This window comes from Typopeltis vanoorti, chromosome 21 (genome assembly GCF_054136105.1).
Source record: "Typopeltis vanoorti isolate ZY-2024b chromosome 21, IOZ_Tvanoo_1.0, whole genome shotgun sequence".
NCBI classification, from domain to species: Eukaryota; Metazoa; Arthropoda; class Arachnida; order Uropygi; family Thelyphonidae; genus Typopeltis; species Typopeltis vanoorti.
The window spans coordinates 10,017,156-10,033,999 of NC_143569.1; the positions used below are offsets into that span (position 1 = coordinate 10,017,156).

At 35.4% G+C, this 16,844-nt stretch overlaps 1 protein-coding gene across 1 annotated transcript in view; it reads right to left on the reverse strand.

Annotated features, from left to right (window-relative positions):
• Positions 1-16,844, reverse strand: part of LOC150094613 (diacylglycerol kinase theta-like) — a 570,433-nt gene that overhangs the window by 436,017 nt on the left and 117,572 nt on the right. Inside the window, exon 3 of the mRNA XM_090411566.1 lies at positions 6,863-6,965. Within this exon, the coding sequence (XP_090267692.1) occupies positions 6,863-6,965 (103 nt within the window). The remainder of the gene's footprint in view (positions 1-6,862; positions 6,966-16,844) is intronic.

The window sequence follows — 16,844 nt, forward strand, 5'->3', positions numbered from 1 at the left end:
TAAACTGTAATATTAAATACCAAGATTAAAATTATTAAGATAGGCCACAGGCTAAACCTTATCTCACACTACTCTTGTTACAGTTGCTTAAAACAAAGATCAAGTTCTTAAGGAAGTGAAAAGTGTTACACTGGTTAATACTACAGTTTTCTGTAAATGTGCATTCTTATTGCAGAAATGGAAAAACTTTTAATGGTGTAGATAGATGACCGAACTGGTTTGTTGTTAAGCCAAGCTATTTAGAATAACTTTTTCATTTAAGAAAATTATATAAATTTTTTTGTTGGCATAGCTGATGTAACTAGATGCTTTATTTATGTCAGTTATGCACATATACAGTGCCGCACTTGGGGGTGGGGGGGCTTCCCCCCCAAGAAAAAAAAAGAAAAAGGAAAGAAACACTAGAAAATTTTCCAAAAATATTTTCCTAATTAAAATAATTTTTTTTATTTATGTTGTGTCATGTCTTCTATTTCTATACTACTTATGAATTAGCGGTCACATAAGGTGGGAATACCCTATAGCTCTTGGGAATCACAGCCACTGTGAACAGAAGGTGAACAACTTAGTGCTCGGGCGGACCGAGTGCTACTTCATTTGCCTGAGCCGAGCCATAGGAGATCACGGGTTTCATGTTGGCGATCACTACAGGTGCTCAGTCATAGGTCGTATGCAATGCTTAGTGCCTATTCTCAAATCGCATTCTCAACTCAGTCGCCCCCCCCCCCCCCCAAGATTAAACCCTGAGTGCGCCACTGCACATATATGACTGCTCATAAATGTTATTGAACCGGCAAAGGTTGGTTGATTGGTAGAGTCTCTACTACTAATGGCTCATGCAAAAAGTTAAGCAAGTTTGAACACGTGGTTAGTAGTTGGAAGGGAGGATCAATAGTTCACTGCTGTTGGCACACTCTCCTGTGATGAGTCTTTGAACTTCCTGGAGGTGTCACATAATAATAATAATAATTACATGCATTTTCAAGTAAAAACAAAAACAAACAAACAAAAAAAATAAAGAAAGAGGCAGAGATTTACTATATGACAGTGTTCCAGAACCTAAAGTGTCACATGACCAAAGTATACAAAATATACAAAAAAAAAATTAAATTACATTCTGAGCAGTGTTAAGTAAAAACACTCACACCGAAGATAAATAATACAGTTCACTGAGTTTGTTTAGATTGCATGATGTAGTAATGCATCATATCTTTTTTATATAGTCTTTCCATAAGGAACGTGCCCTTATATAGAACTGCAGTCTTTTTTACATCAAACTCTGTGTGTAAAGGTGATAGGATAAGCTACAAGCTCAGACTATTCTGGTTCAGAGTACTTAATGTGTTTCTTATGTTCCTTTGAAGGAAATAAGAAAATATGAACATACGAAAATACAAACAGCAGATCTCCTGGTGCAAGGGATCTGATAAATATCAAAGAATGCCAGCAGAGAAAGCTTATCTTTTGCAAAACTCAAAAGTGAAGAAATCATTTGAACAGGATGGAATTAAACTTGAATGTTGCAGAGATCTAAGAATTATGGTGATACACTCAGATTTTAGAGGAGTAGCTCCATATTCGTTATGGCCTTGTTTATCCCTAAAATCTTGAGAAAAACCGATGTGAACCGTTCTATTTCTTGCTGTAAAAAGGAGTACAGCATTCCCTCGAATAATGTGGGATTAGCGTCATTTTTTTTTCCATGCCCAAATGCAATTAGTGCACCTCAAAAATTCAATCAGTACACCTATATATTATACATCTTAAAAATAAATGTTACAGATTTTAAAATTTTTCTATCTATACATGTTTTTATGGCTAACTATAAAAACATATATAGACAGAAAAATATAGATATTTTAAAAAATCACTTACCAGGATGAAATAATTTAGTTACTGATTTAAAACATATTACAAAGTTATTTTTAATGGCATACAGTACTGTACTACATATTTCCATGTACACTAGGTTCAAATTTACTGCCAAAATTTATGTCATCTGCTTAATTACATAGCATTTTGCTGATCATAACATATTTTAAAGGCTTTTCCCAATCTTTAATCATGAGTAAAAGAATTAGTGAGCATAAAAGTAGAAGTATAAAAAAGATTCAAAAAGTAATCTCACTGGAAGAAAAACTTGAAATAATGAAGAAAAATGAACGAGGTGAGTCCAGAGCAAAGAAAGGATTCTTATAGTTGATTCACAAAATGAGTGAATCAACTATAAGAACAATTTTAAGCAAAGCTGCTGGATACAAAGAAAAAGGTAAGGCTGCTTGGTTCATCATGCATGCAGACTACTCAAAACCAAAGTATTATAATGATTGAATTGGACAGACTTCTTTAAACATGAATCGAAGATTGTAACCAAAAACGGATCCCACTAAGCTGACCTTATTAAATCAAAAGCATTAAGTCTCTTTGCAACCTTTAAAGAGAGGGCTATCAATAATGGAAAAGAAGAAGAATTCCACACTAGTGCTGTGTGTGGCTTGAGCCTTTCAAAAAGAGGAATAGCCTACATAATGTTTGAATCACAGATGAAGCTGCAAGTGCAGATAAGGAGGTGGTCGCAAATTATCCAGAGATTTTGAAGAAAATTGTGGAAGGGGGGGAGGCTATTGTGACCAACAAATATTTAATGTCAATGAAACAAGCCATTTTTGGAAGAAAGTGCCTTCCAAGACTTTTATGGCCAAATCAGAGAAATCAATTATAAAGTCATAAAGGATATAATGACTCTTCTATTAGGTGGCAATGCTGAAGGTGAGCTAAAGTTAAAATCCATAGTAGTTTATAGGGCACAAAATCCTAGTGCCCTCAAAGGCAATAATCAAGCTTTCTTCCCAGTTATTCAGAAGTTTAACAAGAACAGATGGATTACTAAAGCTTTATTCAAAAGATGGTTCACAAGTTATTTTTGTCTAACAGTTGAGAATTTTTGCCAAAAAAAATCTTGATTTTAAAGCTCTGCTTATTTTAGGCAACGCACCTGGTCACCCTATTTCTCTTGATTCATTGTGTAAGAACATTAAAGTGATATTTTTACTGCCAAATACAACTTCTCTCATACAACCTATGGACTAGGGGATTATTGCAACTTTAAGGCATACTACCTGAGAAGAACATTTAAACAGGCAATAGAAGCAACATCAGGGGAGAATTCTATGACATTAGTAGAATTCTGAAAGAAATTTAATGTTAAATCTATTGCAAAATTCATCAATCTTGGAATGAAATTACTGCTGGCAATATGCAAGCCATTTAGAAGCACATTCTTCCACATTGTGCAAATGATTTTAGTGGCGTTTCAAATGAAATGGATAATGTTGTTGAGCAAATTGCCAACATCGGGTGTGAACTGGGTTTTGATGAGATCGACAATGATAACGTCCAAGAGTTAATTAAATCTCATTCTGAGAAATTGAGTGTTTCCGAACTGCTAAATTTAGATGCACAGCAGGAAGATCCTGAAGAATATGAAGAAAATTTAACCACTGACAGTCAGCCAAAAGAGATTTCACAGAAACAATTTGAATATACTTTTCGTTCAATCAAAGTTTTAAAGCAGCAATGTTTAGAGGCTGACCCTGATGAAGAGAGAAGCAGTAAAATTTGCAGAAGAGTAGAAACAATACTTCCCACTGTTGCCACTTCAAATTTGTTTATGAAGTTTATTTTGACAGATGGAGATCTGCAGCTCTTGAGGAACATAAAAAATACATCAAGTATCACAAACCAAAAAACAGTTTAGGCTTGTAAAGCAGCCATCGTTTCTACACATAGGGTTAAGAAAACACACACTAAAGTTCGACTTAAGATTGGTTCCATATAGAAAGCCTATAAGGAGAGTTATAATGCATTACTACATCATTATATTTTAAACATGTCTGATGGATGGACTACATTTATATATTTATGTGAGAAGTAGTGTTGCTGCTCATTAACACTGCCTATCAATGTTCATTTTCTTTTTTTATACTTTTACTGAACTTAATTTTGGCCAACCTGGTTGGTCGGGTGGTTAGCGTATCCACTCTCCAGCCAAAATGTTGTGGGTTCGAATCCTGCCATGGGCATGGATGTTTGTGATTGTCTGTGAAAATACTAGTGGTGGTGGGCAGCAGATGGCGTTGGTGCAGATGGTGGAGACAAAGAGTTGTAGAGTAGATGTCCTCCCTTGACAAGTCTTGGACTCCCTGGAGGTGTCATATAATAATAATAATAATTTAAACAATGCTGCTTTATCACAACTCATGATTTCTTTTTATCAACAACTGTTCCAAACAGAAAAGATTGCCATTTATCTTTCTATTTTCCCATATTCTTTTTTCAAGAACACCACTCTTCCATCTCAAGTTACTTTTTTTCCTAAATCTTCTTTTATGTGGTCTCTCCCCACCTTTTCGATGGTCTTCCATTGGTCTTTCCCTTCAATTTTCATTCCATACATTCTACTTGATTATCTTTCTGAATTCATTCTATGTTCAAACTATTGCCATCAGAAGTACACAAGAGCTTCTTCAATGCTTTTTCATCCAAAACATTCTGAATGTCCACACATCTTATTTTATCTTTCCTTGTTTTTATTTTTACCAACATTAACCTCAAATCTTTCATCATAACACCACTTCACAACTCATAACTCATTCATATTGTTAGTCCTTCTGTTATGTATACTTGTGCTATGGCAGCATCTTTCAAATCATACAAGAAATTGTCATGACATCCTGGGTAAAAATTTTATAAATAAAAAATATTAATACTAAAAAATTTCTGAAAATTCATGATGCTCCTAAAGTTTTTTAATGTTGGATAAAAAAAGGCTATGCTTCTTTTGCAATGGAGCAGATCCTTTTATTTAAAAAAAATTACATTAAGTGAGATTTAAATTAAAGGGTATTCATTTTAGCAATTGTGTAAAAAAAAAAACACATTCTTTTTGTGTAAATAATCTGTATTTATTATTCTTGTTCAAAATATATAATTGTTCATTGTAAGAATGATTTTTAAATGTGAAATTTAGATCTCTGCAAGAAATGCAGCTTGCAATCTGTGTTAATAGTTAATAATAGTAAAAACAGCAAGACACTAAGAATACGCTCATCTGAATGTTTTATTCAGATTAAACAAATCACTAACATGCTTTGTTGTCATTATCTCTAAGTATCATCAGGATGATAAACTAGAAACAAGTGTAAACAATCTCAGAAGGCTCACATAAAACAGTTATGTTTTTAAACATAAAATTTTTCCAAGCTGAGAACATAATGTACCTAATATGTTTCTCATGAGTATTTCATTATTATTATCTGACCTCCATGGAATCAAAGGGCTTATGTATTTCATCATCAAATTCCTGATATGTATCCTCAGGAGGTACACGATAATTATGATAGTACTACATGAAAAAGTTACACCATTACTAACTTCCCATTAACAATTTTCCTCCAAATTAATCTGTTACCTATCAAGACTCCAACATTATCAGATCTTATATCTGTCTTTTAAGGGACTACTGTGTCAATACATCTGCATCTTGGTCTTCCTCTGGGTCTTTTTCCTGCCAACTTGGCAAAAAACGCTCGTTTTGCTAATCTTTCCTCCCCATCCTGTTTAAGGATGGGGAGGAAAGATTTTGTGTTCTGACTAATGTGTTTCTTATTCCATATAAATTTATTCAGCTGATTTTCTACCATACCAGCTTTACTAATTCTGTTGTTTATTTCCATATTTAATTTACTATCTTCACTAAATATTGTGCCTAAATAGCTGAAATACTTTACTTGTTCTATAGGTTTTCCATTCACAATGCAGTTCATATTTTCAATGTTTCTGACAATTTTCATTGACTTTGTCTTGTTATTACTGAATTTCCTACCAAGAGAGAGTGGTTAGAGCAAGAACAGTCAATGAGCTCAAGGAGTGGTATGATAGACTTTATGTTTCCTAAGAAGAATCTCCCACGATGAGTCTTTTGACTCCATGGAGGCCTGAATAATAATAATAATAATTTATTACAACTGTTATTCAATTTAGTCAGGGAATCTTGTAGAATTTGCTGGATTTATTTAGAATTATAACATCATCTGCATAAAGTAAAGAGCAAGATTAGCATATGTGTGTTTAGCGTTAGCGTATCTGCTCTCCACTCAAAAGGCTGCAGGTTTGAATCCCACCATGGGAATGGATGTTTGTGATTGTCTGTAAAAATATTAGTGGTGGTGGTCGGCAGTAGATGGCATTGGTGTAGATGATGAAGGTAGTTGCGATTAGTGAATACAGAGTTGTAGAGTAGGTGCCCTCCCTCAATGAGTCTTTGGACTCCCTGGAGGTGTTATGTAATAATAATAATATTAATAATATTAACATCTCCAATTTTGATATCAGGTTTAATACCACTTGCCTTCATAATGTGATCCATAAAGATAATGAATAACAGTGGAGATAATATGCACCCTTGTCGCACACCCAATTTAACATCAAACCATCTTCCTGTTCCTCCTTCAATTCTAACTGCTGACTTACAGCTTAAACATAGACTATGTATATTGCTTGATATAATGTTCCATTTAACCCTATAACTGTAGCATTTTGAAAAGCTTTTTCTTAGCACCTTGTCATATGTTGTTTCCAGATCAACAAAACTTAAATACAAATTCTTGTATATTCCTATTGTATTTCATTATTTCACATAATAATGTATGAATTCACCATATCTGCTAAAATGCAGTTGGAATGTGATAAAATATATATTAAAACTTAATTACTAATAATTAATGAAAATATTAATTAAAAAGCATAATAACATTTTGTCCTTCTAGTAATTTTTATTTTTTATCTGTTCCAAATTTTTTACCTTCACACCGAATGGCACAACTGTCCTCAATTCGTTTCCTACAAACATTGCAAAACTTTCTCTTGAGGTGACCTGGCTCACTCCAACAATGAGGAACAGGATTCTATGGAAATAAAGATAATTTTATAAAGCACATATACAACACATGTATACACATACAAAATATATATTAATACTACATGACGCCTCCATTAATTCTTAGGGACATATCAATTGTCACTGACCATTCTACATTACACAATCCACTATCTGCATTATTCAATCCACCATCTACTTACTCCATCTTGTACACACTACAGACTATTTTTGTCTGATAATTGCATATGGTATACCTGCTTTGAGGAAGGAAAAGACTGAGTGTCCAAGGCAGAAAACCATAACACCTCTGTGTGAGATTGGTAAATCACCTTCAATTTAAAAAGCCAGTATAAATTTAAATATCAATATATAAATTTAAATATCAATTTAAAAAGCCAGTATAAAGATTCCTCACATCATTCATGATGAGAACTGAGCCAAGGTTTTTTCCAGTCAAAAGGAGTAGCAATTTACATATTGTTCTTCTAGCTATAATATGGAGATGATAATGTTTGTGTGTGTGTGTGTGTGTGTGTATATATATATATATATATATATATGTTTGTATTTGAATTCTGACTGTAACAGGCTATATGACTATAGTTAAATAAAACTAGGCTAGTAAATTTCTTAGCACCTTGTCATATGCCTTTTTCAAATCAACAAAACTTAAATACAAATCCTTGTATATTCCTATATATTTCATTTGTGATTGTCTGTGAAAATACTAGTGGTGGTGGCCAGTAGATGACATTGGCGATGATACAGTTTGCTGTAGGATTGAGTGATGGAGAGTTGTAGAGTAGGTGCCCTCCCTCGATGAATCTTGGACTCCTTGGAGGTGTCATGTAATAATAATAATAAAATAAAATATATACAACATACAAAATCTTGAATAAAAACACCTTATATTTTCTAACTAAAAATGATGGTTCATTCATTTTAAAATCATTTTGCCAGAACTGTGCACTGTCTATGAAAAAGTTTTTGGCTTCAAAGTCAATCTGTGTGATTGAACATTCTCCTATTTGCCAGATTTGGTCCCCAGGGACTTTTTCCTCTTCCCAAAGATAAAATGCACCTTGAGAGGGTAGCACTTCAGCAACAAAGGGGATATCCAATGCAGTGTGACCCAGACACTGAAGGAGGTTCCCAATTAGGACTTCCACCACCTTTAAGACAGATGTAAACACTGTGTGCATTTTTAGGGAGATTATTTTGAATCTGAGTAACTGACAATTCCAAATATAGTTCTTTGATTTGATATAATAATTGTTGTCTCATTACCTAACAGGCATACTGTGTATGCATCAGCACAATCTTCATTTGCATCCCCTGGTAAATTGTACTTGCCAAAAAATTATACCATTGCATAATCCTTTACTCAAGCATAAGCAAACAAGATTTACAAGTGAAGTATCTTAATGACTAGATTACTTGCATATAAAATCCATTGACATTACAACAACTGCCTCACTTTCCCAATGCAAAGCTCACTTCCTTTCAGACATGTATATTGCTATGTATTACAGGAAGAGTTACTACCCAGACTAGTTTCCAATTTTACTGAGGTTGTTATTAGTTTAATATCCTCATAATTCCAAAAACTCATACATGACCTAATAAAAGGTCACTCTCTTATGTAACTGAAACCAAAATTTCTACTTAAACTCTTAACTCCAAGCCTCAATCCTGAACAGCCATAGGCAAATCCCAGCTATGCCAAGCCTCAGCTCTTTACTGTTTAAGTACAGGGGTTACCCATCTAATCTTAATGAATCAATGCACCTCAACTCAATTCTGTAATTCATAGATTCTCATCATTTACCAATTACACTCCACAGATTGGCCCAAAATATCGTAAACCTGTGCTTTTTGATGATATTTCTCATTCCTATTTTTACCTGGTTGTTGATTATGCAGAATAGTATTTTATAGTCCAGAATGACAGTGGTACTGGTCTCCACTTTTCAGTTTGACTTAAATCTCTATTTGCCTTGGGTATAAAAATCAGTACAGCTTGATACAAATTCTTCCGGAATTACACCTGTGTTTATGAAGATGTAAATACTGTTATTATGATGTCATGTTAGAGGCTTAATGAAATGAAACAGCACTGAGAAAAAATTAAAAATATTAATTTTTAATTTTTCATCTCAGTCCAATATTTCATTTCAGATGAAATATATTTCATCTCAGTGACTGAAAATATTCATCTCAGTCACTGAGACATCATCAGGAAGTACAATATGTGACTTGTAACAGACACACAAAGGCAACACAAAACTAAGCGAAACACGTGGACAAAAGACTGCAGTCCTAACTAGGTGGACTGCCCTCTATGGGCACCTGTTGGCCTAAAATGTAAACTGGGATCTCAAAGTATTAGTGTTTCCCATATTTTGGAAGTTTAATGCAACCATATTTATTTAAATTGGCTGATTTCTGAGCGCAGTTGCAGATTCTAAAAATAGTCTTGGTCTTACAAATTTACTGCAACAGAAAGTGGTCTTTTTCCAATTGATTCTCTATAAGCCATATCTAATTGGTCATGTTAGAGGTTTAATGAAGTGAAACAGCACTGAAAAAGGATTAAAATATTATTTAACTCTTCCAGTATTTCATCTCAGTCACTGAGACATCATCAGAGAGTGCAATATGGGACTTGTAACAGACACACAAAGGCAACACAAAAGTAAGTGAAACACATGGACAAAAGGTCTTGCCTGATCTTTGTAATCCTCAACATAAATGTCTATAAAGTTCCCTGTTTCTTCAAGGAGGGTGACTTGGCTGGTAAGGGTAGCAAAAGTGAAGTACGAGCAGCAGTTAGCTAATGAAGCCAAAAAAAATTCTGGGGAGGTCTTTCAATATGTAGCCAGCAAAAAAAATGATTATGGAAGGATGACATTGATTGGAGAAAATGGTATAAAAACAGCTGCTGCAGAAGATATAGTTGAGATATTTAATGAGCATTTCATAAAGGTCTTTCATTCTTGTGAATGTGACATCGTGGAAAGTTTGAGAGCAGTTGACGATGAACAAGAGGGACTGAGTGTAAATGAGCAAGAGGGATATGGAGAATTGAGCAAACTTGATGTTAATAAGGCTTGGGACTTGATATATATCACCACGTATTTTGAAGGAATGTGTCAGGGAGTTAGCATCTGAATTGACATATTTGTTGAATATGAGTCTTTCACTGGATCGAGTTCCGAAAGAGTGGAAGTGAGGCAAGATTGTGCCACTTCATAAGGAGGTGATAGAACTAAAGCATCAAATTATAGGCCTATTTGTGTGTCAATTGTTGTGGTTAAAATGTCAGAGAGGCTGGTGATAACCAGGATTCAGAATTGGGTTGACAAAAATAGCGATGGACAACATGGATTTGCTAAAGGGATATCATGTTTTGGTAATTTACTTACTTATTCCAATAAGGTCACAGCTTCCTTGGACAAAGGCTTTTGATAGATTACTGCATACTAAGTTGATAGCCAAACTAGAGCAGATGAGGTTAGATATTAGACTAGAGCATTGAATCAGAGACTGCCTATCTGATAGGTATTAGCAAGTTGTGTATGGAGGAGCAATATCCAGGAAGAGGTCACTAGTGGTGTGCCTCAGGAGTCTGTTTTAGCGCCATTGCTGTTTAACCTGTATGTTAATGATATTGGAGAAGATTTGAATGGGGATATTCAGTTGTTTGCATATGATGTAAAGTTATGATGAACTATAAGAAATAGGGCAGATGTTGTGGCCTTACAAGAAGACTTGAACTGACTGAGTGAACGGAAATGGGAGTGGGGATGCCAGTTCAATGTTGCAAAATGTAAAGTTTTAAAATGTGGGAAACAAAGATGAGATGTAGAATTTACACTTGGTGGGGATATACTGTTCGAGGAAGAGGAAATAAGAGATCTTTGGGTGATGGTGGATGAGCACCTAAAATTTAGAGGACACATTGCCAAAATTGTCCGGACAAGACAACAAATTCTAGGAATGATGTAGAGGACACTGACTTGTAGAAGTAAGGAGAGTCTTGTTCCATTGTATAAAGCACTTATTAGGCCACACATGGATTACTGTGCACAGATTTGGTTGCCTGGTTTTCAAAAGGTTGAAGAGAGTCCAGAGGAGACTAACTAAGGCAGCTTTTGATCTCTGGAATGTTGAATATAAGGAAAGATTGAGAAGATGCAATTTACAAAATCTAGTGGATAGGAGAAACAGGGTGATATGATAGAGATGTAGAAGTTGATAAGGGGTTGCTATAGGATCAGCATTGAAGAGGTTTTGAATAAAATGGTGGAAGATCAGGGGAGAACAAGAGGTCATCCCTGGAAGTTGTATAAGCAGGGTGTGAGCAAAGAAGTGAGAAGCAAGTTTTTTTTGTATGCAGAGTTGTGAATGATTGGAATGCCTTGCCTGACAGTGTATGTCTGTAGAGAATTTGAATGTATTTGAGGCACGGTATGATGAGCTGTGTGTGTGTGTGTGTGTATGAAAAATGGACCCATAGAGTCAAAGACTCATCTAGTAGGTATAGGCATAGACAGAGAGGAGGGAGCTGATCTTTAGTAGAACATGTGTGTAGTAAGCTTTAGGTGGGGCTTGAAAGTCATGCAGAGTTTGTATTTCTTTAAGATTCTGGCTATTTTTTCTGATTAAACAAGAAAAGATCACTACCAAAAATGAACACATGTGGAAGTATAAAGCAGGTGATTATAGGAAGCTCTGTAGTCACGTAGCATCAGTATGTTGGGTAGATGAGCTGAGCAGAAAATATGTTGATAATGCATGGATACTCACAAGGCACTATCCTGACAAAAGCAATGTATGACTGCATACCAAGGGTTAAGTGAGTAAATAAAGTAGGAGTGAAATGGATGAACGGAAGAGTGAAATCAGGCAAGCTGTGCTGGAAAAGAAAATGTCATGGAGGAGGTACAAGACAGTTGGTAGTGATCAGAATCGTCAAGAGTATAAAGTGCAGGCTAGAAAGGTGAAGAGCATGGTAAAGAAAGAAAAAATGTAATATGAAAGAAGATTGGATGGTCAGGCCAAGGTTAACTCAAAGAAATTTTTCTGCTACGTGGAAAGCAAGGGGAAGAATAATTATGGCAGACTAACACTGGTGGATAGTCATGGCAGCAGACTAACAGCTGCAAAGGATATAGTGGAATTATTGAATGAGCACTTTATCAGCATATATATAATAATAGTGTAAATGATGACATGCAATATATAGGAGAGAGGCAGGTATTAGGAGAATTGGAAGTGAAAGAAACAGAGGTGTATTGGATGTTGGTTGGATTAGATGTGAATAAGGCTGTGGGAATGGTGACATATCACCACATATTCTTAAAGAATGAAACACACAGTTGGCCTGGTTATTTAATAAAAGTCTTGCATTGGGTAGGGCTCCTAGGGAGTGGAAAGAAGACAAAATAGTACCACTCCACAAGAATGGTTCTAAGACAGAAGCCTCCTACCATAGGCCAGTCTGTATAACTGCAGTTGTGGTAAAGGTGTTGGAGAGATTAGTAAGGAATAGAATACAGAATAGGGGGTATGGACAAAGGATTCTTTATGATGGTCAGCATTGATTTGTAAAGGGTTGGTCCTGTTTTAGTAATTTACTTGCATTTTATGATAATATGACAAGCGTGTTAGATAAGGGAGAATCATATTCAGTGATATTCATAGGCTTTGCAAAAGCATTTGATAGATAACTGCATGATAAGTTGGTGTACAAGCTGCAGAGGATAGGAATAGATAATGTATTGGTTAGCTGGATCAAAGATTAGCTCTCTGAACGATACCAGCAGGTTGTGTATGATAGAGCAGTGTCTCAAAAAAGGAGGGTAACCAGTGGTATGCCCCAGGGTCCTGTTCTTGGGGCCCTCTGCTGTCTAACTTGTTTGTAAATGATATATCATGTAGACTGACTGGGGATCTTCAGTTATTTGCTGATGATGCAAAGTTGAGAAGATTTATAAGTAGCACTGCTGATGTTAAATCCCTTCAAGAAGATTTGAATAGACTTTTTACTTGGACAAAAGAGTCAGGTTGTTGTTTTAATATCAATAAGCACAAGGTGTTGCATTTTGGAGTGCAGAAATATAAGGCTGTGTACTATATCAATGGTGCCATGCTGCAGGAAGTGGATGAGATTAGATATTTGGGAGTGATGGTTCACAGTATACTGAAGTTTAGAGGGCATATTGCTAGGGTTGCAAATGCTGCACGTTGTAGTGCTGCTATGATAAGAAGTACTCTAACATGTAAGGATAAGTAAGTGGTTGTGCACTGCATAAGGTACTGCTCAGACCACACTTAGACTACTGTGCTCAAATCTGGTCACCTGGTTTTCAGTGTGATGTGGAGACACTGGAGAGGGTACAGAGATGAGTGACTAAGACAGCATCAGGAGTTTGGAATGCTGGCTATGGAGAGAGAGGTTGAAGAAATGTGAATTGCAGAGTTTGGTGGATAGGAGGAGGAGAGATGATATGATAGAGACATTTAAGTTAGTGAGAGGATTTTATCAGATTAATGCAGAGGAGATTATAAAAAGCATAGAAAGTGAGAGGGGAAGAACCCGAAGTCACTCCTGGAAGTTATGTAAAAGTGTAGTAAAGAGGACTGTGAGGAGTAGATTTTTTACATGGAGAATTGTCAGTGAATGGAAAGCATTACCAGAGTGTGTTTTTAATGCAAGGAGTGTTAAGGATTTTAAGATTCTATATAATAAATATGTTGTCAGTTGAATGAACCTCCCAGAAAGAGTCTGTTGACTCCATGGAGGGTGTAATAATAATAATAAGTGATAAAGTGTAATTTAAGGGAATATTGGTGAACAGTGAGGTGATATCAATGCTAACCAAAATATCTGCATGATTTAACATTAAATTCTCAACAGAAGTTTTAAAATGGATAGTTTTTTTATATATGTATAGGAAGTGGTATGATGACCAGTGTGTGTGTGGGGGGGGGGGGGGGGTTGGTTGCTTACTGCTTTGCTAACTTATAGCACTGAGAATCTGTAGCATCTATTATAGGTCTTCGGAGGGAAATGGGTTTGTGCAATTTTGAAAATCCATATATCTGTGAGGGGAAGAACTAAGAGTTGATTTTTTTTTTTTTTTTTTAAATTTCAGGAGACCAGGAAGAAACTTTTTTAAGCAAGCTTTTCAAATTTTTTATCTGATATTAAGTTTGATAGATTTGAAATCCTCTAAAGAGTTGCATTTCTCATTACTAGCATGGAAGAAACTGAACTGAAAGACAGCTCAAGAAGAAAGATGAAATTCAAATCAAATTAAGTGTCTGCATTGATACTGGGCTAAACTGAAAGTCAGTGTCAGCAAGAAAATCCTGCACTAAGAAAAATTAGTGCCAGCAAACTAACTCTGCACTAAGCAAAACAGAATTAGAACCTGCAAATTAATCCCACACTGGCTATCGGACAGCACCAGCAAGTAAAAGGAAAGGTTCTGCAGAAGTACCAGCAAAAGAGGAAATCCTGTATTAAGAAGTGCCTGAAAAAGAGAAAATCTTCCTCAAAAGATTGAGCTGACAAGATAAAGGAGGAAAAAAACACTAGGAAATTCGGTTCATCCCCCACACACTTCCCTCTGCATGGAAAGCAAGCCAGAAGAAGTAAAAGTTGACATGCAGAGACCAAACAATCTCGGGGCAAAATATTCCATGGCAGTAGCAAGCAGGCTGCAGTGCAGGATACTTAATAAGTGTCCAGTTGGTGTACTTGCAAATGCAGCAAAGAAAAAAATAACAATTACTCACCTGAGAGAGAGAGAGGTGTTTCAGAAAAGCAATGAAAGAACCAGAGAAACTTAGGTCATCATAGTGATCACTAAAACAGAAAGATACGCCAAGCAAGCTTCCACATCAGCAGGAGCCATACACATAAAATACAAAGAATTAATACAAGTTGCCAGAGTCTGTTGTGGGTGCCATGACTGTGAATGAGTTCAAAACAACGTATGATAGATTCTGCGCAAATGTTGGATAGTTCTTGACATGATGTTTAGGACCTCCCTCAATGAGTCTAAGGACTCCTCGGAGTTGCCCGTAATAATCATAATAAAAATAATAATCTCACCTGCATCTTCCACTATTAGGTCAACCTGATTTTGCACCTTCACTCTCACTCCATTCAGCACATTTTTTCAGATGACTCCAAACATCAAATCACTCCGAGTGCAAATCATTAGCATTATACAAGTCCTTTCATCCATCAACCTCACTTCACACATCCATAAACTGTATATTATTCCTATTTCACAACCTATGTGCTGACTCATTTGCAATCATAGCCCTTCTCATTCCTCTCATCTCAACTCACTCATACCTAACCATAATTGTCTCCTTTCAAATAATTTGCACCTGTCAAAACGATCAACTCTTTCACTTTACCTTTCTGCATCCTAATAGCCTCACATATACTCTTAAATAGATCCAGTGCAAGTCTGCAGGATTCCTAAACTAAATTGAATAACTGTAAAAAATTTGGCATGAAAATCTACAATAAAATGGCAGGAACACTGAAAACATCAACTACATCCTGAATGGAGAATCTATAGAACAATTAAAACATTTCAACTATTTAGGCACAATAATATAAGCAAAGCTGCACAGTGGGATGTGAACTGAATAAATTTATATGCAGTAAGAAAGAAATTAATGAAAGCAATGAACTAGCTCTATATACATCAGTGTTCAAACCAATTTAAACTTATGGATTGAGAGCTGGGATATAATTATGTAAAACAATTGATCAGAGATGAGGGATCACAGATATGAGAGTTCTAAGAAAAATTAGAGAAAGTGAATAGATGGCATCAGTGGAAGAATCAAGTTTAAAATGAAGATATTATGAAGGATCTTGCCCTTGTTAGCATTCAGGAATGTGTCAGCAGAGCTATTTTAGGTGGTATTATCACTGAAACAAAATGGGAGAGGAAAGATTACAAAAGCAGGGTCTCAATGCAAGGATGGGGAGGGAAAATACCAAGAGGACCAAAATCTTAAGAAGACCAAAATCTAAAATCTGATAATATTCGACTTTCTACATATAACAGACTAATTTGGAGAAATATTGTAAATAGAAAGTTAGTAATCATGAAGAGCTTATATAGAGATTGGAGAGATAGGAGTACTACCAAACATATCAGATGACTCAAGTTCAGTTAGAACAGAAACACAAGAAAGATGATAATAATGTCCTGTGTAGCACTGACATTATTATTTTAAGGCTATCTGATGAGAAGTGGAAGCTAACAGGATGTTCATTCCTCCCCAGCAACTGGAGATTCAGTTACTGGGGAAAATGAAGAAATGCACCAGCAAATTACCTTGAAGAGTACTAAATGAGTAATTATTATGGATGAGTTAAATTATCTGAATATTGATTGAGTATCAGAGAAAGAATGAAGGAGAATTTAATCTTTAAAGGCACCTGTGACATAATTGTAATAATAAATTACACAATAACCACAGTAATTAACCTTAATGAAATAAAAGTACAGATATTTCATACTAAAAATTAACAGTACATCATCAGTATAGACAACAATCAATTCAAAAGAATGGAATACAATGGAATACACTTTGTATTCCTTTGAATTGCTTTTGTCTACACTGATAATGTACTGTTAATTTCAGTATGAAATATTATTATTATTATTACTACCCAAGACCCCATGGAGTCAAAGACTCATCTAGGAGGTCCTTTTATCATACACATACACTCATCATACCACACTTTAAACACTCAAATTCTCTACAAACACCAAACTCTCAGGCAAGGCATTCCAATCATTCACAGCTCTGCAAGCAAAAAATCTGCTTCTCATTTCCCTACTCACACCCTCTTTATACA